The 23,808-nt window shown below is 38.0% G+C and overlaps 1 protein-coding gene across 7 annotated transcripts in view; it reads right to left on the bottom strand.

Annotated features, from left to right (window-relative positions):
• Positions 1–2,500: 2,500 nt before the first annotated feature.
• Positions 2,501–23,808, bottom strand: part of GTF2I (general transcription factor IIi) — a 93,879-nt gene continuing 72,571 nt past the window's right edge. For all 7 annotated transcript variants that reach the window (XM_032459502.1, XM_032459503.1, XM_032459507.1 and 4 more), the window contains 18 exons: positions 21,657–21,840; positions 20,627–20,685; positions 17,605–17,676; positions 16,374–16,557; positions 15,697–15,755; positions 15,266–15,340; positions 12,529–12,630; positions 11,910–11,975; positions 11,418–11,601; positions 10,423–10,481; positions 9,960–10,040; positions 9,447–9,530; positions 9,077–9,260; positions 7,500–7,528; positions 5,383–5,424; positions 4,931–4,972; positions 4,387–4,462; positions 2,501–3,653 (listed from right to left, as the gene is read on the bottom strand). In XM_032459502.1, coding sequence (XP_032315393.1) covers positions 4,404–4,462; positions 4,931–4,972; positions 5,383–5,424; positions 7,500–7,528; positions 9,077–9,260; positions 9,447–9,530; positions 9,960–10,040; positions 10,423–10,481; positions 11,418–11,601; positions 11,910–11,975; positions 12,529–12,630; positions 15,266–15,340; positions 15,697–15,755; positions 16,374–16,557; positions 17,605–17,676; positions 20,627–20,685; positions 21,657–21,840 — 1,565 coding nt within the window. In that variant the 3' untranslated portion in view covers positions 2,501–3,653; positions 4,387–4,403. The remainder of the gene's footprint in view (positions 3,654–4,386; positions 4,463–4,930; positions 4,973–5,382; positions 5,425–7,499; positions 7,529–9,076; positions 9,261–9,446; positions 9,531–9,959; positions 10,041–10,422; positions 10,482–11,417; positions 11,602–11,909; positions 11,976–12,528; positions 12,631–15,265; positions 15,341–15,696; positions 15,756–16,373; positions 16,558–17,604; positions 17,677–20,626; positions 20,686–21,656; positions 21,841–23,808) is intronic.

Below are 23,808 nucleotides of genomic sequence, written 5' to 3' on the forward strand. Positions count from 1 at the left end.
TTTGAGCCAAGGCTGGTGGGCATGAGGTGAAGTAGAGTTTAGCATCCCTCAGGACATACTGCAGTAAAACAGAACCCACACTACAGAGACCAGGGGAGAGCAACTCTGCTGGGAATCTAACCAGAAGATAAAGAGCCCACTCGTGCTCATCCTATTGACTCTCCGGGCTGAGCAGCACAGGGAAGAGCTGCTGCACTAAAGTGGCCCACAAGGTCACCTCAATTCCCCCAAATCCTGCCCCCTTCTGTCCCAAGACAGGGAAACTGAGGCACCCTGGGCACACACCACATCTTCAAAATATATACATTCAGAAAGTGGGGCTTCCAGTACTGAATGGTACACAGCCAGAGATGCCCACTGGTATGTGACAATTACCTGTTCCCTAATAATTAAGCCAACGAGAAACTTCAATTTACTTAGACCAGGGCTTGGGCTATGGACAATGGAAGGGTCTGGTCACTCAATCCTCTCCAAAGAACATTTCTGGTTCCTGGTAGGGATGAACAAAACAGAAATGAGGCCAGAAAGATGCTCAGACAGCAGAGCCACTTCAAAAGGGAACCAGATGCCCGCCGTATAAGTCAGCACCATTGTCGAAACACGGAGCGCCAGACCTGGGCCAAGTCCTGTCCTGCAGGCTCGGAGGTAAGACTAAGAAAACTACCAGATTCTGTCTTTACTCCCTCATCTCTGCAGCCCCAAGGCAACCTGTGGAGAGGACATGAGTGCACAGTGAAGACACCTAACCTCACTTCATGCATCAGATGATTTAGACCCATGAAGAGATAAAGGTCTCTTATGATGTGCCAGCTAAAAGGGGGGGAGTTTACGTGCACGGAATAGTTTCTAGGGAGGTGGCCCCGCCCTCCGCAGCTCTGCTGCCCACCAGAGGCCACTCTAGGACAAAGCTCTGGTCTCCCAGCACTGAAGGCCCAGAGCTTGGATGTTAACACTTGGCCCACCTCCACTGACAGGATTTAATTTACACAATCCTGTGATGTAGACATTTCTTTGGTTTTACCTTTTTCTTTCCCCTGATGGAAATTTACTCAACAGCTGTCTAGAAGCAGAGCTTGGATTTAGTCACAAAGCCCAAGCTCCTAATCACTCTACTGTATTTCCTGGTGAAATGAGGTCTAACCATCAACTATTATGGAAGCAGGATGTTCTCTCAGAAACACTGAGCACATCAGAATTACTGATGAGATCTGTTTGACCTATAGTTTGTTTTTCAGTCCGGTTCTTACTGATTAACAAAGACCTTGGTGGGCAAGTTTATACCCCCATCCCCAAGAATCATGCTACTTATCAACCGTCTCACTCATGACTACATGGACCATTCACTAAGGCAGGTAGCTGAAGGCCTGTCTTGTAGCCAGCTCCTGGGCTCTGAATTAGCAAGCCAGGACATTCCAGCCAATTCTAAACAAGCCCATGGTGCTGAAACCAGTGCTAATTTGACCATGGCAGGTAAGAAGGCCATTTGGCATGACAGTCACCTCGCCAGGAAACTGCTTTACTGAGAGCTACCCGACGGAGTGAGGCATGTTAAATCCTCCGGGGGATGACAGTGGTTACTAAGAATAACTTATTCCACCTCGAGACAAGCAGCAACAGCACCCCCTGCCTGAGGTTCAGCATTTCTGCAAGGAACCAAGAAGCTTGTTGTGTGACGAGAGAGAACAGGGCAGGACAGCAGCCCTCAAACCTCACAAGTCACCGCCAGGAGCGCGCTGGCATGGACTCTGCGCCGTCGTCCGGGGTACAGAAACTGATGATACACTTGGCAGATGTGAGAACCATTTCAAAAAACACCTTATATATAAGAACAAAAATCATGTGTATGCATATACACAGAACTTTTATACTAGATACATTTACTTCTACTAAAGAAAACAGATTTCCTTAGTAAGTCTGTCATCCCACAAAACTTTTGTTGAACAGGTTCTGTGTAAGAGCTTAACTCCTTTTAAAGACAGCCTTTGGCTAGATTATGATTCTGTGTGGCTGGGATAGGAAGTGTGAGTGGAGGCAGCATGGTTCTTTCAAGAACACTCAAATCTTGAGATTCTACTGTAGCAGCTGTCTCCTAATGTTGGTTGGTAGGTTAATAACAAATCAGTCTGGCTTTCCCTAGGAACAGACGTGTAAGGGTAAAGGAGAGGCAGAGGGCAATGCTGAGAGAAGGGAGAAGACTGGGAGCCAGCGTGTGACTTTTACATGCGAGGGGCCGACGTATGCACTCTATCTGGGGAGGGTTCTGACCTCCAAAATCACATGTAAGCTGCACGGCAGCTGGCACGTCACAGACGGAAGTCGGGGACTCCAGCCCCAGCTCAGACTAGCAGCACAGTGGCATCATAAACACCAGGAGCGACGGTGTCCTCATGAGGAGCCTCTGGACAGGGCCGACCTGACCCTCATCTCGCGTTCCGCCTGCCGCCGAGCCGCCCCAGGCTTCCCCAAACATAATCATGAAAACACTTTAGAAAGAAATGAGTTAGTGTGTGAAAGGCATGGATGGATTTTATTTATTACCCTATATCTACAATTTAATTTGAGGTAAAATATAAGCAACACATAAAAATGCCTATTTCTGCTACCATGTAATATAATTCTCCATTGTGAATATTGTGATAAAGCTAATGAAAACTCTATGCCATCACATACTCTAGCTTTTCATATAGCTGGTATTTTACAACTCTTACTGTTTGTGAACTCTCAGCACATGGAAGATTCTCCTACAAATGGCGCAGAGTATCAGAGGGTGCATAATTAGCTTACCGGCCCCTCACTCCCCTCACCAGAGCCACAGCATCACAAGCAGGATTGTAAAGTAACGAAGGCAATGAAACCTCCTTGAGTCTGATCCAAGCTGGAACAGCGTTCCAAAGAATTCCACACCACCACGGGTCACACGACAGTGAGGCTTTAGTGTCGTTTAGCTTACCCACACACTCATACCTGATCTTAAACTTCTGGTACACCATGCACTGTATTCAGATGAAACATAAATGTGGATGGAAGAGGTTCGCTGTATTCCATCTGTATGCCACACGCTGAGATACGGACCTCTTACTGGCTGCTAGGTGAACCAGATGGTTGTTTTTTAATTATGATAAAAAAAAATATGAACCATGATAGAGAGCTTAGGAAAAGGTTTAGTCAAATATACAGATACTAACTGTGTTCACTCAGTCATCAAGGAGAGCCGTGAACAAAAGGATCGTTTAAATGATTTTTCAAATAGAAAAACTAAAGAACTGAACTACCACAAGTGGTTTCTTCACTGCAGAAGCTGAGATGTTCCGGGAGGAGATATCTTCACTTGATCGGAAAATAGACACCACAGCTGAAGGCTCTGCTGAACACGTAAAAAATCTGATGAGATTCATCCCTGTCATTTTCCCTGTCGTTTTTCCAGCATTGCTGTAAAATCCTTATAATACATTCCAAAGTAAACCAGCCATTCCAAATCTACAGTCACTCTGCTCTTTAATTCAATTCACAGAACTGCTGAAAAAGTAGACATTTCTATCTAAAAGTAGAAAAAAAGGTTTGTATAGAAGGTATTTCTGTTATACAAGTATATTACACAGCTTGGGGCAGTAACAGGTCCGAAAAGCTCTTCTCACCCACTGATATACTTTAAGCTAAAATAGGAGAGAAAACAAACAAGCAAGAAAACAGGTTAATCTGATTATAGGAATTTATCATTCACAGATACACAACTTAATCCATGAACTGACACTACATGGCAAATTCCATGACAAATAAATAAATAATAAAATTTAAAAATCTCTGCACAAGCAAAACTTGTCAGGTAGAGATGAGAGCCAACTACCACGGAGACGTCCCACAGCTGGGGCTTAGTCAGGTTCAAAAGGACACAAGAACCAAGTTTTGCTGACTCGGTCTAGAGCTGCCCCTCCTGGTAATTACCTGGCCAAGTTAAAAATCTGGAATAATCGGATCAGGCTTGTAATTTATTATGCAAGATGCACAGTGGATTGTGCAGCTCGGCCAGACTCTGCAAATACTATCATCACAATTAGGGAAAGAAGTCAGTCTGGTGATACTGGCTCACAGTGAATTCCAATTGCAAGGATACGATTTAAAGTACAGATTAGAAACAAAACATTCTCCATTTAAATAAAGCAAAAGTGCTTTAACATCCTTGACTGACAGACATATACTGATCCAAGAAAAATCTCTCTGCTTGAATTGTCTAATTCAAACCACACTGTATGTTTATACTTGGACCTCAAGGGCCCTGCAGGCGGGGCCATCATTTATGTCTGAAGCAGGGAAAACACATGAGCTTAAGAATACGCGGGTGGGTTCAGACAGACACAGCATGGCATCCTGGACACAAAGTTGATTTACCCTAGGAGGGAGGAGGTCTACCACGTAGGGTCTGGTTCTTGCTTGATTTGAGAGCTTCCATCAGTCTCCTTTACTTCTATCAAGAGAAACAAAAGGGAACTATTAATTGCATTATTAATATAAATCAGCTCAATTATAAACCTACATATACAAAACTAGTCATTAAAATGATTAAATAGGAGTTGCAAGATACTAAAAATGCTAACATTTTCAGAGATGTTTCTCTATTAATAATAAAGTTACAAATGTTATATTTTTAAAATAGCTAACATCTTATTACGTACGTAAAGGACCCACACTAGCTCCATCTAGGTTATATAATAGTAGTCATTTAACTATTTCAGAATTTATGAAGAATCATTTGGGGGAAATGGAGGAAAAGAATCCATCTCTAAACACAATACTTCTGTCATAAATTGCAAATCCAATTCACCCAGAAACAAAGAGAACCACCACACAGTTCCTAGTCAAACAGCTTTAAAAACACAATTAATCTTTTGTCTTAAGGAACTTCAGTTTTTGAGACCCAGACTGCCCTTTTTACCTTCTGTTGCAGGAACCTCCAACTGGCTTGGCTCAGTTGATTCTGAAGAGAAACACAAGAAGATTTTAATTTAACACTGTTCAAAAGCTGCTTCCAATTATTCGAAGGGCCTGGGGGAGAAAGCTCTCCAGAAGCTGCACACAAAGCCCACGTCTAGGGTGAAACAACAGCCACAGGCTCCGCTTTTCTGAAATGTGTTTCACGTTAACACAACCTTAAAGAACACGGCTGTAACGTGAAACCAAGAAGCTCCTTCTCTATGTCTTTTTTCCTTCCTCTGTGGGTTGCCTTTTAATAAAAGCCTTTTGCTACTTTCAGTGAATCACATAGCAGGCTATGGAGCTGACTTTCCTTAAAGTTAGGCAAACATAAGCAAGTGAGGCCACAAAATTATGTGTGACCTGTTTTACTGAAAAAGTAGGAATACTTCTGTTTCATCCTGCTTAATTTACCTTGGATCACTGGGCCTTCCGACTCATTCTGATCGACCAACTCTGAAAAGAAAGCAGATTCATTTAAGTAATAATTTAATGATATGCTGTCTCATTTGAAATGCATTTCTACATACATTCTCTATTTTGATGCTCCACTGTGCTATAACAGGCTCTATTTTCCTTATATGACAAGGGAAAAAACATGAGAAGTTCTGGTATGTTCCATCAAAGTAACTAATTCATAGTAATTACCATAAAATTCTGTAATAGACTACTGCATGAGGAAAAGAACAAAATTGAACACTAAAAATAAGGCATGTACAGCACAGGGAACTATAGTTGATACCCTGCAGTAGCTTAAGATGAAGAAGAATATGAAAACGAATACATGTATATTCATGTATGACTGAAGCATTGTACTGTACAACAGAAATTGGCACAACACTGGAAACTGACTGTACTTCAATGAAAATTTTTAAAAAATCCACCAGTTAGGCAAGTAAAAATAAAAATAAATAAACATAAGATAAAGGGACAGGGAGGCTTAAAATGTCTTCTGAAACCAAAAATTACACAGAAGGCAGATAAATTGGGATTAATAAAAAAGAAAATTGGGGGGAAAAAACTCACACTTCGTCATGGGACTTCTATAAATGATAAAGATCCCTGGTGTAATTAAAGCTCAGTGCCAAAGATGACTGAAAATCGATGAAGCAAGGTTTACTTCTCTTTCATTACTGACATCATCAGGTACTAACATACTTGGCAAGATAGAGAGTATAATAAAAAGAGAATCTATTAAAAAAGAACTCATGGTGGGGGGAGGATATAGCTCAAGTGGCAGAGTACATGGTCCTAGGTTCAATCCCCAGTACCCTCCCTCCTCTAAAAAATAAACAAATCTAATTACCCTCCCAAAAGAACGCATGGTTTGGGGGAATAAACAAAATGAATAAATTTTATGATAAAGTGAAACTCAAAACCTGGAGGCAGAAGAAATGAAACAAATCTATTACACTGAAGAGTGATGGCCAAAGAACAGTGTCAACAGTGTGAAGCAGAACGGAATGGGGAGAGCAGATAATAATAACAGCACAGTTTCTCAGGTCAGGGGAACAATCAACAACTCACAAGGCGCAGCTGCTCAACTGTCACTGAAAACTGAACACGAAATTTAAGAGGCTTGCACTTTCCCAATGAATATAGAATTGAATACTCAACATAGATGGATTTTAAAGAACTAGAATAATGATATTAGTTAGAAAAAAGACTGAAATGCTAATGGTATTAGCTAAGGATAATTCTCACTTTTTAAAGTTTTTAGTAATAAAGTTAACAAAAGAATATAAAACATACTAGGACAATTACGTGTTGCTAAAAAACACTTTAAAATGACATGAACATTAGGGAGCTGGAAGAACACTTACATGTGTTCATGTAACTATATTTCAGAGCCCAATGGCTGCCAGACATAATGCCTAAATATTACTAGAAGTAGCTCAATCACACTGAAAGATCTACTTTTTCCAGCCCAGTAATTACAAAATAATAGCATAAGTAATAATCATAGTAATAACAGTAACAAACATAGATGATGCTTATTGGGCACATATATAGGCCAGGCAGGCATTGTTTCAGGTCGGGGGGGGGGGGGGGTCAACAAATTATCACAAAGAGGCAGTTAGCAAATATTTCAGGCTCTGCAGCTCTGGGAAGCTCTGCTGCAACTTCTCAACTCTGCCAAAAGCAAAAGGGCCTGGCAGCACTATAATACAACTTTCTTTGCACAGGTACGAGTTCGCTGGACCATGTGTTAGAGGTCTGACATATATTGAGTCATTTAAAATGCTCCAAAACTCCCCAAATGGTACTAATATCATTATCATTTTATAAGTAAGTAAACTGAGATTTTAAAAAAGTGAAGCAACTTGCCCCATTTTACATCTAGAAAGTTCCTGGTGATTTACACTGAGGGCTAAACCAACGAATGTGAATGATGACAGCTGTAGGTGAAGTAAAACACTAGTTTGATTTAAGCATACATGTCGTCGTGTGTACACACACACCACCCCCTCATATCCCAGAAAAGAAAACAAAAACAAAGCCAAACCAAAAAGACTTCAAGAAATACTCACGGTTATTAATCACAAGTCCTGGAAATGGTCTAAAGAGAGAAACAAATTGTATAAGTCTTTTTTTTTTTAAACTCTACAAGAATTTACATTTATATTCAGTTTATTCAACTAATATTTAACCTATGTCATTCATGTGCTAGAATGAGAAATGTTGCCCACTATTGTTTAATCTTATACTTTTTAATCTATAGACAGATATATGCGTAACAAATATGGCACATTATTAGAAAATGCTGTATCGAAGATGGAAAAACCAAAAATAGGAACAAAGAAAAGGGTATAAAAAACTTTAGTGAAATGCTCTAATGAAAATAGGCTTTTTTCCAGACCCCTGGGGAATGGCAAAAAGAATGGACATCGTTTAAGTGGAACAGAAATATCAGATTTTTAGGGAAGAGGTACTAGGAGAAGGTGAGTAGAAGAGAAAAGGCTTTGAGAGGGTGATACACTGGTTACTCTGAGTGCCAGTCCTAAGTGGTTGACACTAGAGACAGTGGAAACTTGACAATGAACTGACTGGGTAGATTTAGTGACAGCCAACTTTTTGGGAGATAGCAGACTGAAGGGCACTTGAGACTTCTGTCTAGGTGGATGGAAAAGCGGATGCCTGTAACGCCCTTGTTATGACAAGCACACGTCAGTGAATGTAATTCTTACAATGCTGTCACAGGGTAGGTGTAACCATCACTTCTACTCTATGGATAAGGGACTGACGCTCTTAAAGGGAACAATTACAATCTCATTGGACAGACAAGGGAACAGAATTGACTTGGCACTGAATCCCAGTCTGACGTGACGCCATAAAGAGATGCCTATTAGAATATTAGAAGGAATATATGTATGTATATGTATGATTGAAACATTATGCTGTACACCAGAAATTGATAAATTATAAACTGATTATGCTTCAATTAAAAAAATATTTTGAAGATATAATTTAGAAACTAAAAAACTAGTTCATAATAACTTACATATAAAGAAGAAAACAGAATGGAATTGGGGAAAAAAACTTAAAACTGAATGTAATTTAAAAATATACAAAATTTGTAGAGTGCAGCAAAAGTGATCATTTCAAGGATATTTATAGCCCTAACTTATTACATTAAAAAAAAAATTGCTGAAAAATAACCCAAGCAAAAAAAAAAAAAAGAGAGATGCCTAAGGCAGGGCTGGCAAGTTTTCTGTAAAGAGCCAGACAGGAAAATCGGCTCAATAGACCATAATGTCTGTCCCAACTACTCAGTTTTACCACTATAACATGAAAGCAGTCACAGACAATATATAAACAAACGGATGTGACTGGGTTTTAATAAGAAATAAAAATAAATAAAAACAGCTAGAGCTGGTCCACAGGCCATGGCTTCTTAAAAAACCCATGCCTTAGAAACCAGAGAGTTAGAAGAGTCAGCCCGAGGAGGAGAGACTGCCGCAGCACAGCGACCGAGGCGCTTTACTAGTGCGTTTCACTGCATGGTAAGCGTGATTCTATCACCACATACGGCTACATTTCGAAAGATGACTCAGCCTCAATGATCTGCCGGTTCATTCTGAAGACCAAGCAGGGAACTCTGACTTACCTAATGACTGTGAATTTAATGAACTCAGCAGAATCTAAGATCCTTCTCATGGAGCTGATTTCCAGGTAGCTGGGGGCTTTGAATGACACTCCAGGAGGCATGCCATCAACCACCACACAGCCAGGGTTAATCGTGATTTTCCTGTAGGGAACTTTCACGGGGAAACCCATACCAATTGCTTCACCTATAGTGAGACAAACAGCATAAAAGTATAGATTAACCTAGCACCTGAGGGAGTGTTCAAAAAGCACATGACCAACTTTATTTCCTTTTATATGGGAAGATGACACTATCTGAGCATAATCTACGGTTATGATCTTATTGAGACAGAATTTCCTTGTGAGCTGTACTATGCAGATGCAAAACTTACCAAATTTTCGACTGAAGAGGTCATTAACTTGTTCTCTTAGCTGTCTAGCTTTTTCAACTTTTGACAGTCTTTCGTTATCATCATCTAAAAAAGTTAAGAGAAAACTGTAAGTTAATAATGAAATTTTAAAAATAGGTAAATGTTTAGTACTTTGTGTAACTCTGCCTGATGTTTTTGGAATGTTTTTAAAAGCTAATCAAGATTCAAATGATTTAACCAAATTACTTAATCATTAACACCAAATTGAAAATGCTACACTATTCCAGTTATAAAGAGTTTCATTTGCCATTTTATACAAATTTTTTAAACACCACAATCGACATCTGGGTAGTCTACAGGTTATAGCTGATGTCAAGTCTGAACCGCCTAGAGCTATTTAGAGAGAAACTGGCAAGGTGAAGTACTTGGTTAACCATTTCTGCAGGGGCTGGGCAGGAGAGCACAGAACATGTTGAACACAAGTTCAACATCCCTTAAGCACCACAACCCATGATAGAGGCAGTGAAATCGTACCTGGAATTGTCACTTGAATGATGTTAAGATCTTCAACACCTGACGCAGTAGTATTAACATTGGGCGATGAATTTATTTTTCCTTAAAACAGAAACATGAGATTAGAATACATACAAAATGTAATTAAATCTTTCCTAATAAAGTGCTTACAATTCAGGATATACAAGATAGTATTTTAATCCAACTTTGTTCCTTTTCATGTAATGTTTTGTTATTCTGCAGTATCGAGCTTCCCAAAAGACCATTTTTCACTGCTTTCTATTCCTTGTGGTGCTCTGTCAAGTATGAGACATGCAGAGATCCTTAGTGATTAAAGAACTAAGAATCATAAACTAGTCACAACCCCAATTCTGAATGAGGTTTCCTGGTTTTAAAAATCCCAATAGCTGTTCTTTAAACAAATTTTTTAACCAGTGCTGCAAGACAAGTGTCTAACAGCATGTCTTCCGTAGCAAATGCTTACTCGGAGGGCTCTTGGAGGAGGAGGTGCTCTCCTTAATTGCCGTCTCAAACATTTCGGGCCTAAAAACAAGAAAACGGAAAAAACATTTGTGCTAATACCCCAGTAGTAAAACACTAAAAATTAAATAAGTAAAAGACTTAAAAAAGCCAGGAACCTTCTGTGAACACACATTCTTAGTAATGGAAGAACAAAAATAACTTGGCTATCTAAAGGAACACACACAAAAAGACTAATCACAGTTGTGACTATGACAGCCACCTCAGCCCTCTCTAGTCTGAGTAGCCTCTTCTTGTGTTTCAATATATCCTGGGAAGATTCAATGCTAGACTCGAGAAGGAAACAGAAGAGCCCCGTGTGCAGGCAGCATGGAAACATGAAAGGCTGTGGAAACTCAAGCGCAAGTGCCTGTCCTTCTTAGGAAGCAGCGGGGGCCTTAGCCTACTCAGAGCTGAGCTGAAAGTTCCGAAGGTGGCGGCCACTGTATTTGGCAGTGTCAGCTTTGATTACTTGACAGCATCCTTGGGGGACTCAAAAGTAAGCTCTAATAAATGAAACCTAAAATTAATTTCAATTAATTCTTGGATATTGACATGAATTTTTTAATAGCAACTCTTTCCATCTACTTCAACTGTGTTGGCCTAATTCATAAATCTCCAAGCAAACGGGAGAAATTTAAAATATTCTTGAAAATGAATAGAGGGGCTTCAAAAAGTGAACCACTGCTTAGATTCCAGCAATATCAACCACTGAAAGTGTAACTGTGGGAAGATTTAACAAAATCATGTTGTTATCCCTCTGATAAGTTGGAGTCCCCCTTCCCTCTTTTGACCAATTATGAAAAATTTAAAACATGCACGAACACTTAAGTGCAGCTTCAAGAGCTTCTTTGATTCTAGGTCTAATTTAGCCAGGCCACAAAGTTGAGTCCATGTGCCATCTCTCAGCTGTGAACCCTATCAACTCATGGTCAATTTCATTTCATCTTATTTCCTTACTTTTTAATGATAAACTTAATTTTGGCTTTGTTTCTGAGTATCTTCTCCAGTCTTGGAATGCCAAAAGTAGACGGTCGTCGGAACGGCACACCTTCGGGTAAGCCTTCCACGTAGAAGTCTTCCGGGAAAGACTCAAACAATGCGAACGGCACTTTCACAGCTTGTTTAAGGCCAAGAGCTTCACCTAAAAAAATTATTTTTAGTTTAGTATTTCTCACATTTATAACTTAAAAAAACTAAACCTTTTAAAAAATGTATTTTAAATTATATTTTGCAGCTAACTAAAACCATTCTTTTAAGGAAAAATCACATTAATTTTAATTTTAGAAAAAAATTCTTTTGTGTTCAGATATGTGAAATTATGAAATTCATGACTGCAAAACCCACATACTTCTGATGATACTTAAATGTTGAACATTTTACTATGCTCACTTTTCTATTTTATACAAAGCTACCTCACATTTTAATAATAATATTTAAAAATAAACTTACCACATTTTTCATTGAAAAGATTTTCAACTTTCTGTTTTAGGTCCGTGATTTTGGCATTCCAAGCTTCTGCATGTAAAAGCACAAGAGCAGTTACAAGTTAGTAATAGTTATACATCCAAGGGCAAGAATTTTTCATCTTATTTGATTGTATATCTTTAAGAAGTACAAAATAAAAAATACGCATGTCTTTAACACAGTCATGTCTTGATAAATTATTAAACTGTTTTATTATATTACTACTTGGCTACTAAATGAAAAACTAAATGAAAACCAAAAAACCTCCCCCAAAGCAGTTACAGTATCTACTATGTACCAGATACAGTTTTATCCTGTAAATGACCTCATATTCATAATCCTCATAATAACCCTATAGAGCCCTATGGAATAGGAAGTAATGTTACCCCCATTTCTAGATAAGGAAACTGAGGCACAGAGAGGTTAGGCAGACTGCCCAAGGTCACAGGTACTGGCACCAGATTTGAACTCAGTCTGGCTCTATAGTCAGTGCCTTTAATCGCTAATATATACTGACTCACCAAATAAACAATTCAACTAGTAAAATATTTTCATTAATTCCTTTTATTTAAAATAATGAAATCAAGAAAAATTACATAGTTACCAAAGGAAAACTCTCTCCCTCGAGGCTTGAAGGGAACATTAGAACCATTAGTCTGGGTAGGGGTTCGAACAGCTGAAGTTTGAGGGTTGCTGTTATTAGGGCCTAAAGAAGAATTTAAAAAACAAAAACAGAAACCATAATCAGCACATATATTTAATCATGCTTAAGTACTGCTTGTGACTTCCCTGGGACATGTTCTTGAAGTCCAGCCTCTACTGGCAAAGAAAGTTCCATGCAATTAGTATACAAGCACTCTCTGCAATGAAAACAGCCACTGTCGTCAGCTCTACAGACCTCCGCCCATTTTTCTACTTCCACCCCTACCATCAGGCATTTCCCCACAAAACACACCTAAGCTTTCTGGCTGATCTGAGTATGTTCAATTCTCTTAATGCTTCATCACGCCATTTTGAAGCCTCTGGTTACGTTATGTTTGCTTTTATGTTTTTCTTTCAACCCTTGATCATAAGCACAACTTTAGATACAATTATATTATCTTCACTATGAAACTTCCGTTTGGATTCTCTAGCTGACTGTGAAATATCCCTTCCTTGAATTCTTAGTACAGTACTGCAACAAACAATGTTATGCGTAATCAGTTGTTTTCCATTAAAAGCCTGAATATGGCCTCAGAATCCTATAAAATATCAAGATTCAACACTCTAGGGGCTCAGAATCCTATAAAATATCAAGATTCAACACTCTAGTCTTTAATTATTCCAAACGCCTGAATAAACACCACAGCTTCCTTAAGTAGCAGAGGGATGAGGCAAAGTACTTCTGGGAGCAGCTGGATCTAGCAGCCTGGTTGGCCGGGCAGGCAGAATTACGGAGAGGAAATCAGTAGGCCCCATTACCAGTTCCTTAACAGGCTTAGTACTGAGATCATCCAACCAACATCTTTCTTTATACTCCATGTTTATGAAGCAATCTTTTAATAGCAATAAGGTAAGGCAAGAAGAAACTTGCGATCAGCTGACAGAATTAAGCTGACTGAAATATCTACCTCCTATTCTAAAAATCAATAAATAGGCATTCTGGTTTATGCTTAATGAAATAACACTACACACCCACTACAATGGTTAAATTAAAAAGAACAGTAACAAGTACTGAGAGGACGGGCAGCAACTGAAATCCTCCTACATTTGTGGCAGGAGTGTACAGCAATACAATCACTTTGGTAAACTGTTTCTTAGAAAATTAAAAACCGAGCACTTCCACTACTAAATATCTACTCAAGAGAGGGAAAGCATATGCCATGCTTTATATACAAATGTTCACATAGTGCCTTTATTAGACAAAGACTGGAAATAAAACCAAATGTCCACTAACAAACGTATAAACTAATTCTGGTGAATCCATACAATGAAGTAATACTCAGCAATAAAAGGAGAAATACTGAAACAAACAATAATAAATCTAAAGACATGCTGAGTGAAAGAAATCCACCATATAAAGAACAGATACAGCACGATTCCATTTACACGAAAGTCAGGAACAGGCAGAAGTATTCCATGGTGACAAAAAGTGGATCAACGGTTGCCATGTGGCCTAGACTGCAGGGAGCCCAAGAGCCCGGGGGAAACAATTTAATGTGAAAGAGATGTTCTATCTGTTGACTAAACTGGTATGGCAAACATTTTTCACAACTCAAACTGTACAATTAAAATGGGTGCATTTTATCGCATATGAAGTATACTTCGTAAATTTGCTTTAAGGTATTAAAAAAATTCCACTAATACGCATGATGTATAACTTAAAGTATTAGAAGGGTTAAAAAAGAAAAAACAAACAATACCACAGCTCCTTGCTACCACTAAACTCTTGACAAAAAGTCCCTGGACATGAACACAGCTCTTCACTACTTAAATCACCTTAAAACACTAATAACTAATTTATGGTATTTTAAAATAAAAACTAAAATTGGGGTCTATTTATAGCACTGGTTAAGAGAAAGAAAGTGACTGTGGGACAAGGTCCTCTATGGCTCAGGTAAGACAACAGAAAGCTGTTCTCTACTAATCTGAAGGCAGGTCAAAACCACTTCTCATTAATCCATCACTGACCTTAACCATTTTCTTTTCAATCACAAACCAAAAATACAATACAAAGTTTAAGTGTGCAAAATGATGCTAAGATGCTATTTTGTCAATTTAGAAACAGTGTCTCGGGTAATACATGGGTTTATTACCCAACTTAAAGAACACTCCTATACTGTCTCGCTTGCTGATTCCACTGTAAAGCAAGAAAAGCTAAATATGTGCATTTCTATATGAAATCATTCTAATTAGTACATTTATTTGTATTTAATAATCAAATCCTAAGAAAGGCATCAAATTAAAAACACATGTCCACACAAAAACTTGCCCATGAATGTTCATAGCAGCATTATTCATAAATACCCAAAAAGCAGATACAATCCAAATGTCTATGAATAGAACAGACAAACAAGATATGGTATACCCACACAATGGAAGAGGTATACACACCTATCAGGAAGGACAATATCTAACAAGCAGAAAATAACGAGTGGTGGCAAGGTGGTGGAGAAATGTCATGTTCTAACTGAAAATTTCAATTCTATTTAGAAATTGAGCTTTATAAAGGTAGCTTTTCACACCTAAAATTAGTTTTGTAAAAACTCTTTTGGGTAAAAATGTAAATAGTACAGTGAAGAAGCAACAAACATATATATAAACTGGAGAGTGGACAGAAACATGCCACAGAGCGACCTCACCTTCCACGGTGACCTCAATTTCAGGAACTTTCGAATTACTCCCAGGGCTTCGTGGTCTTTTTGGGGACTGCAAAGCTGCAAAGTAAGCACACAATTACTTTTGCATACTGAAAAGAAAACAGGAGATGCTTTATAAAAGCAGAGTATTAAAATTCATACAGTTTGGCTCTTTTCAAAGAAACCTGAAGAATTAAACTGGTAGTGTAATCCTCCACATGTGTCTCAACAAAGCTGTGGAAACATGAATGAAGGAGGATTTGCAAACATGAGACTGTCAATGAAATGTTTATTTTTAAAGGGGGGGGGGGGGTTGTCCATCAAATAAAATACCTTAAAAGGCAAAGAAACTGAAAGCCCCAAAAAGTTACTGGCCAATGATTCAGTATGTTTTAAGGCACAGAAGTAGAATAAAGGTAGACATAATCTCTTACCTTTAGTGTTTATTTTACTAGCCATTCCAGGAGGCAAGTAGGAAATAACTAGTTCAGGTCTAGAGAGAAAACCAAGAAATATTACAATAGCCAGTATAAAAGCTAGTAAAAATTGTGATGACCAATGCTTTTTCATAGGAGACCACAAAATAACTCTGCAATGTAACAATGATTTCTACCATTAGAAACAAAAACTGCACTTTTCCTTCCTACTGCTAAACGACTTTGTGAAGGGTAAATGACTTCCTTCATGAACATGAAAATTAACTAACATTAGTTTAGGTTCTTCAATTACTGAAATTCTACAGACATGTAAATGAGAAACTCAACTGTTCAGTTGCCTGTAAGTAACCAGGAATAACAGAACACATAGAAATCAGCATTTTCATTCTTCACTCAAGTATCTATGAATACTAAGAGACGTCACAGCATTGCTAACAAACTTGACCACCACCACTGTGAGGCAGGTGTTACAATCCTCCTTATACTGATGAAGAAAATCAAGTTCAGGTTAAATGATTTGAAGACAATGGACAAGGACAGAACAGTAGCTCAGAGCTATGTTTTTCCATCAGGGACTTTAAAGCCTTAGCTGTAATCTGCAGCTAGAAAAAAAACAGAAATATAACTTGACTATTTTAATTCCAGAAATGATGACACTGGCAAATGGAACTTACTTTTTAACAACAAACTTGATTTTATTACTTCCACGGACAATCCTTTCAAGTCGTGGAATTCCAAACCAGGTAGGGCTTCGAAAGGGAATTCCTTCTGGCAAGCCTTCTACATAAAGGAACTCAGGGTTTGATTCAAACACAGGGTATGGTACTTTTACCGCCTCTGTGAGTCCAAGAGCTTGAGCTGAAAGTGTAAGAGGACATAACTTATGGAAGGTAAAATTTGACACACAATCCTTTATTTTCGTATTTTATTTAGCATTCTTTTTTTTATAAATATTTAAAAAATTGTGATATATCGACATGTAAGTTACAGGTGTACAGCATAATGATATTTGTGTATTTGGCCAAATGACAGCCCCAATAAGTGTAGTTAGTTAACGTCAGGGCATTATCAAATATGTTATGCAAAAGTTTCCAACAACCTATCAAATTCCACTTAATAACAGTAGGTATTTTGTTTAGTCTATTGTGTAAAATTGAAGAACAAGCCTAAAATACAAGTACTTTTAAGAGAACATTTTACCACTTCAAATCAAAAAGATAACTCGCCACAATTACCTCTGTGCTCTGGGCAGAAATGAACTACAGCCACTTCACAGTGAAATGGCACCTACCCAGCCCTTGTGTTACCATCCACATGCAAGTCTGCTGTTTAAAAGATCAGAGGTGCATATGATGCATCTGAGCAGAACTGGTAAGGTTAGAGAGGTCAGAGGCAGAGTATTTAAGTTTCCTGATCTAGGACACAAACGTCCATACCAGTTATGAAAATGATGGTGGCAACGCCCCGGGAACACTACTGTCACTCCCACTCCTTACTTCCTTCTCCATGACAGACACACCCAATCAACTGAAACACTCTTGCTGAGCCTCCTCAGAATCCTCAAGACAGCGCTCCAGGAAACCGCTGTCAACAAATCTAAGTTGAAACAAACGATGAAACCTATTTGCCACATGGTGTTGGCCAAATCAGAGGTACAGACAGTGGAAGTGAGATTTATCCCAACTCCTCCCTTCTTCTCCCATTTGGACACATGAGAAAACTGAATCCAAGAGAAATGAAGTTAACTCATTCAAGTTTAAGTAGTGAATTTAGCAGCAGAAAGAAACTAAGACCCAGTTTCTGGGACTTTCCTTCTTTTGGTCCTCAACTGCTGTGATGTTCATTCAGAACACTGCCTTTCGTTTATGCTTTTAAATTTACACATAACCACTGTGTTTTACTTACCAAATTTCAAATTAAAAATCTCTTCCACTTGCTTCCGTAGCTTGGTAATTCTGACATTCCAATCTTCTTTGACTAGAGGGCAAAATAAATTTAATTAACAATGCCCTTTATTAAAAAAAAAGAAAGAAAGAAAAAGACAAGACCAAACAAAACAAAACAAAACAAACAATGCCCTTATGGGTGCTGACACAAAATTAGATTGGATGCTGTTCTTTCCAATGATGATTTTTTTTAATTGAGATAAAACTGACATGTAACACTGTATTAGATTTAGGTATACAACTCACTGACGCTCTTAATACAATTTTGCTTAATAACAAAAACTATGGGTCATAAGGAAAAGAATGATTTCCTGCTATTTTATCAAATATCAGAAGTGGTGCAGGGAGACAGAATTCAAATGTAAGTTCACATTGTAAATAAAGAAGAACTTTTTCGTAAGTATTCAGAATGAATGGTTTTCAAACACTTCTCCTTGGAGATACATCAAAGAACCCTGTCAGGGTAGGGAGGACCAGCTGTATAAGGGTGTAGGCCTCCTGCACCAGGTTCAACCAGAACAGCTTCTCTTGTATCTGCTTTCTGTACAGGCATTCCTTGTTTTAAGGATGTGTGAGTAATCATAGCAAGAAATATATGATAAAGTGATTAGGGAGATGTCACCGAACACTACTCACAACTACAATCTGGTTTAGTTCCTTAGTCCTTATTATAAGACCATTCCTTTTTAAATATAACATAAAAACAAAGAAAAAGTAAGCTAAAAAGACATGTAGGGTGTCACTTACTTGGGCAGATAATCAGGGCTCGTTTGGTGGAGTTGAGGATGGAGAAGGGGGTTGGGGGAGATTTGGAGACAATGGAGGATGACTAGAGGTATTGGATAAGGAAAGAGGGAAAGCCAGAGTAAGAGGAAAGGGTAGAGAGGGCAAGAATCGCATTAAGTGTGGAAGTCATTTGTGTCTGTTGACAAGACGGCAGGAAATGCTGATAAAGTTCTGAAAATACTGCTAAAGGTTGGGAGTCAGAAAATCTTTAAATATTTCTTTTACTGTGAAAGTTCTTTAAAACTTTTTCTTTAAAAGAAAATCTAGCATCTCAAGAGTTTAATATGGTAACTCAGCCATTCAACCAGAGAAATTGAGTCAGGTATAAATTAAATTTGAATATTACTACAAAGATATCAAGACTCTCCTTCCCCAAGGTAAGGAGCATCTGTTAAAACTTGTCTCCCCTTCTGCCTCACCCTGCACCTCCTTCTCTGGTGAAGATCTTAGCACCATTCCACACAGAACCAAGTACCTCCTCATTCTTCCCTTCAGAGCTCTAAGCTCAGTTACCTGGCTAGCTATCCCATGACATCTACCTTTTAGCAAACTGAAAGCAAAGTGCACTCACGGTATATTGAAGCATACTACTGTTACCTAAGATTTAAGAAGATGTCTCTGATGGCAATGACCAACAAAATTCTTTTGTCGTGTACTCGAGGACTTGAATCAGCCCAGCAAGAGACTAATGCCTGGGCAACTGGCAGACCAAGAAACGCTTTGCTGGCATGAAGAACCACCACCTTTGATTCTTTCCAAGGTCTTCTACAAATGGTATACGGCCAAGTATGGTTAATGATTAGAAGAATGGAGGCTCTTTTGCTAATAGGCCTGTAACTATCTATGCTAGACCAAGTACTACTGAAAATATTACTTAAGCCTTAGAGTAACTTCCATGGTGCCTACAGGCTTTGCCAATAATAACATCTTTAACATCCTCAGTTAGCAGTGACTATCTGAACTGCTCCTAATAAGAATGTGATCACATTAATCACAATCTTGAATTTGAGGTCTGTCTTGAGAAGTGAAGACGCATATGTAAGACTTTCACCATATTCAGACTAATGCATATTAAAGTCTACCTCTGGGAATACTTTTCTTTGCATGACTTCCCTTAGCAAAGTCTCTGTCATCTCCAATGTTCAGTTTGTTACCAATACTTTTGTTTCTTTGACTAAATCAAAAGCTCTCTGGGGATTTTGCTGTGCTGATGTCGATGCTCAACCTGAGTTAAGCATCAATTCTGTCTTCTCCCCTGCAGGATTCCGGGCCCAGGACAGTTTTGTTTCCCTAGTAAAGTATTTCTCAAATACTGTCTATGCCATGATAAACACAAAAGACTGTACAATCTATTTGTCACACTGGCTTACCCCAGGTATACTAAGAGCTCAAAGATCGGTATTTCAGTACAGACAAATAACCCGTGTACACGGGTTTACCTTAGAATTTACAACGATTAATGGCAACAATTCAGAAATATCCATTGGTTCTTAGCAATACAGGTTCCTAAGGTTGTAAAAGATCTACGTGATGTGGTCACTTTTTCTGACATTATGCAACGGTAAACAAAAAGATGGGAAAAAGAAAGGCAGACTTATAGCTCAAATAAAGAAAATAAAACCATTTAGACAACTGAGACTGACACTTTCTAGTTCTTTTCCATTGGGCATGATGTCAGTGCAGCGGCTGCAATTACAGTATTTGCCATTATAAAAACAAGGTCCCTCTGAATAAAGATTAAAGTCTAAATCTACATGGTCTCACCCATTAGCTACATGTGGGCAACTGAGCACTTGAAAAATAGCTAGCTGAATTAAGATGTGCCAGAAGTATATAATATACACAAGAGTTTCAAATAAAGAACATAAATAAATGAAAACAAAAGTAAATTAATTCATCATGTATTTATATTGATTAGAATATGAAACAGATTTTGCCACTAGAAAATTTTCAATGATATATATGACTTGCATTTGTGGTGTACATTATATTTTTCAATTGAACATTCCTGGTCTAAATTCAAAGCTCGAGTTTCCCCAAAACTGCTATGTTCATATCAATAAATCAAGGAGTGCCTGTATTGAGCTTTCACAAAAGATTTTCTGGGTGGGAGGGAGAAAAGAGGAATTCCATGGCTTTAAAAGATTAATGAAAGCTTAAAAACTATTGATTTAAGCCTTTAAAAAGGATCTTACCTGGTGTATTCGTTCTTGGCTGAGTAACTTCAGTAGTGCTATGAGTCAGAAGTTCTGGTCTGTAAAAATACAGTGGATATTAGGACGAGAGCATTTAGGACCACCCTGATTCATTCTGCCTTCATTTGCAGTGAAAAAAATCACTTTGGCGACTATAGATCATTTTGAAAATAGCAATTTACAAAGATTCAGGTGGGACCACCTGTATGTCTTCAAAGGCATTTTAAGCTTAACTTGTGCACAACAGTTTCCTTTTGCCTGAAACCAGTTCAACCTCCCACTTCTAAACCTCAGATGAACTAGAGTACAATATAGCTGGATGTATCTAAGTCATTCTAAAGCCTGTCCCAATAGACATACAAATGTATAACCCTCAAAGTGCAAGCAAATTCTACTCCAACAATTCTTCTGTATTAAAGACAGGCCCTTCTGTTTCCACTCCCCACCCCAAAATTGCCCACTACGACCCTTAAAACACAAGCCAGAATAACACTTTTAAGATGCAAATTCAAATAATTTTAAGAGGAATCAGCTTAAAAACCCCAAATACTCTGACTGTGTAGGACATAAGGCTTTCCTCCACTGGGCCACCTCAGTCTATCATCCTGTGCCCTCAAGGGCATCGCCCCTTCCACACAGAATGGTGTGGTTCTGTGAACATTCAAGTACATTTGACACCTCCCTGCCCCTATTTATGTTAGTGACTTTAATTGAAAGCCTTTTCCTCCATTCTCTACACACAACTGACCAATCTGCATGCCACCCTTGTCTTCACCCCCAAAATGCTCAGTGACACTTTACTGTATTTATTCATGTCATAAGCCTCCCAAGGACAGGGTTCCTGTTGGACGCACTGTTGTACATCTAGTGCCTGGTACTATATAAACACTTGCTCAAAAAAATGAATCTAAATGTAATACCTTTAAATATGCAGAGTAAGTCCAACTGGGAGGGGAAAAGGGACATTTTTATAAAATTAATTTTTTCTTAAGGATGACAATAAATTTGTTTCTGCAAATTATAATCCTACCTTTTAATAACAAACTTAATTCGATTGCCCACTTGAATGATTTTTTCCAGCCTTGGTATTCCATACCACGAGGGACTTCTAAAAGGAATGTTTTCTGGTAGCCCTTCCACGTAGAGATCATTAGGATGTGCTTCAAATTTCTGGTAAGGTACAGCCTTGGCTTCAGTGCTCCCTAAGGCTTCAGCTTTACAAAAGAAAAGCAACTCAGAAGACTGGAGACTAAGTTTGTATTGAAATCGTATTTTAGTATAATCCATAACAAAATTTTAAAAAGCAAAGTACACTCCAAAAACATCTACACTAATTATGGAAACAGACTTAATAAACAAATGTAAGTATTAAATGACTCATAATCAAGAAGTAACTTTTGGTGGATTTAAGTTTCCTGATTCAAAGACCATCTTAATAGTTCTAAGATCTTATTTTTAAAATTCTCAGTATCCTTGAGAATAAATAAGGAGAAGGAAATCACGACCAACAAAAAGAATACAAATACCACTTTTTCAAATATCTAGAGGCAGACTTTCTTAGTGTTTTACGAGTGTAATAATTTTTTATAGGCTCTTACACACTACTTATTTCAGGCTGTACTTTTATCTCTACTGCAACCATGAAATTAATGCTCTTTTACCCCTTAAACCTCATGAGTGTACCATTTTAAAAGGAAAAATTCATGAAATGAAAAAATAACAGTAAGAGACTGGTTTAGATTAAAGGAGATATATCAACCAAAATTAATGCACAAATCTTATTTATTGTTTAAATCCAGAATTCAAAACAAAACTTTAAAGATAATTTTCAGCTAAAGGAGGAAACTCAATAAAGGAATGGATAAGAGCAGATACAAAGAATTTTGTTAATTCTGTCAAGAATGATTATGACACTGATTGTGTTTAAAAAGGTCCACACTGTTCACAGATGCACAGAGTAACCATAATAACACAATGCCTGGGATTTGCTTTATAATATTAACCACAAAGGGAACAAAGGAGGAAAAGATGAACAAAACGTGGAAAATCTTAATCATTAAATACAAAAATGGTTACACGGGAATGCATCATACTAGTTTTCTACTTTTGAATAGGTGTGGAGTCGACATTTTAAAATGTAAAAATGAAATGACTAATCCCTATTCTGAAGCCACGTCTAAACAGAGCTGTAACAAGACTCAAACAATTCCCAAAACATCAACATTTATAGGCATCCCTTGTATTCTGTATGGTACTTTTAAATATTTTACAACCTGATAGTTTTAAAAAGTGGCTCCTTCAACAAGAATTAATTTGTATTTTTTTTGATTCTTAGACTGACGTTCCTCTCAAATTCAAACGTCTTCTTCCTCACTTAATTTCTTCCTTCATTTCATTAGCACTAAATATGAAGGACTCGTGTGTAGGATCTCTCTGATGTAAGTAAGGACTGTGTATTTGAAAAATCAAATACAATGTAATTCAGATGATGACTTTTAAAGGAAATATTCCATTTAAAAATATGGTAAAGGTTTTCATACTCACATCTGGGAGTTACATTAAATGCAATTATTCTTTAAATATAACAAAAAAAAAGAACATAATATTAATTCTAACAAACTTTCTATAAAATAAAAAAGAACCAGTTGTTGGAGTTGAGAGAGAAGAAGATAAAGGAAAGGAGAAGGCCACCTGCATTCAGCTGTTCATTAAATCATCACTGTGGCTCCCCTGTATTAAGTAGTCACCCCCTGGCTCCCTATTCCCCTTATTCTACTTTATTTTTTTCCTGACCACTTAACATCTTGTATTATAATAAATATTTACTCGTTGCTTTACCATGCATCTTTCCCTAATTTATGAGTGAATGCTTCCTTGGGGGAAGGCACCACCTTCTGCACTGCTGGCACACAGGAGTTCACAGGTGCTGAATGACTGACTACTTCTGCTAATGTAGTACATACAGCCTTCGACACTTGCAGTGTTTGATATTAAAGATAGAATCTGTTTTTCTCTTCCCCTTTCAAAAACCTCAAAGAAGGCAACAGTCTTGCTGGCTTTATGGGGGAAAAGTCCACTTGTTGGCAAGCATCAGTGATCTGATGGGATCGGCTGTTTCCTGCACCAGTCTCAGTTCTAAAAGTGAGGCCGTAGTCTGAGCCTGTTCATGCAGATGCTCATTA

This window comes from Camelus ferus, chromosome 18, assembly GCF_009834535.1.
Source record: "Camelus ferus isolate YT-003-E chromosome 18, BCGSAC_Cfer_1.0, whole genome shotgun sequence".
NCBI lineage: Eukaryota > Metazoa > Chordata > Mammalia > Artiodactyla > Camelidae > Camelus > Camelus ferus.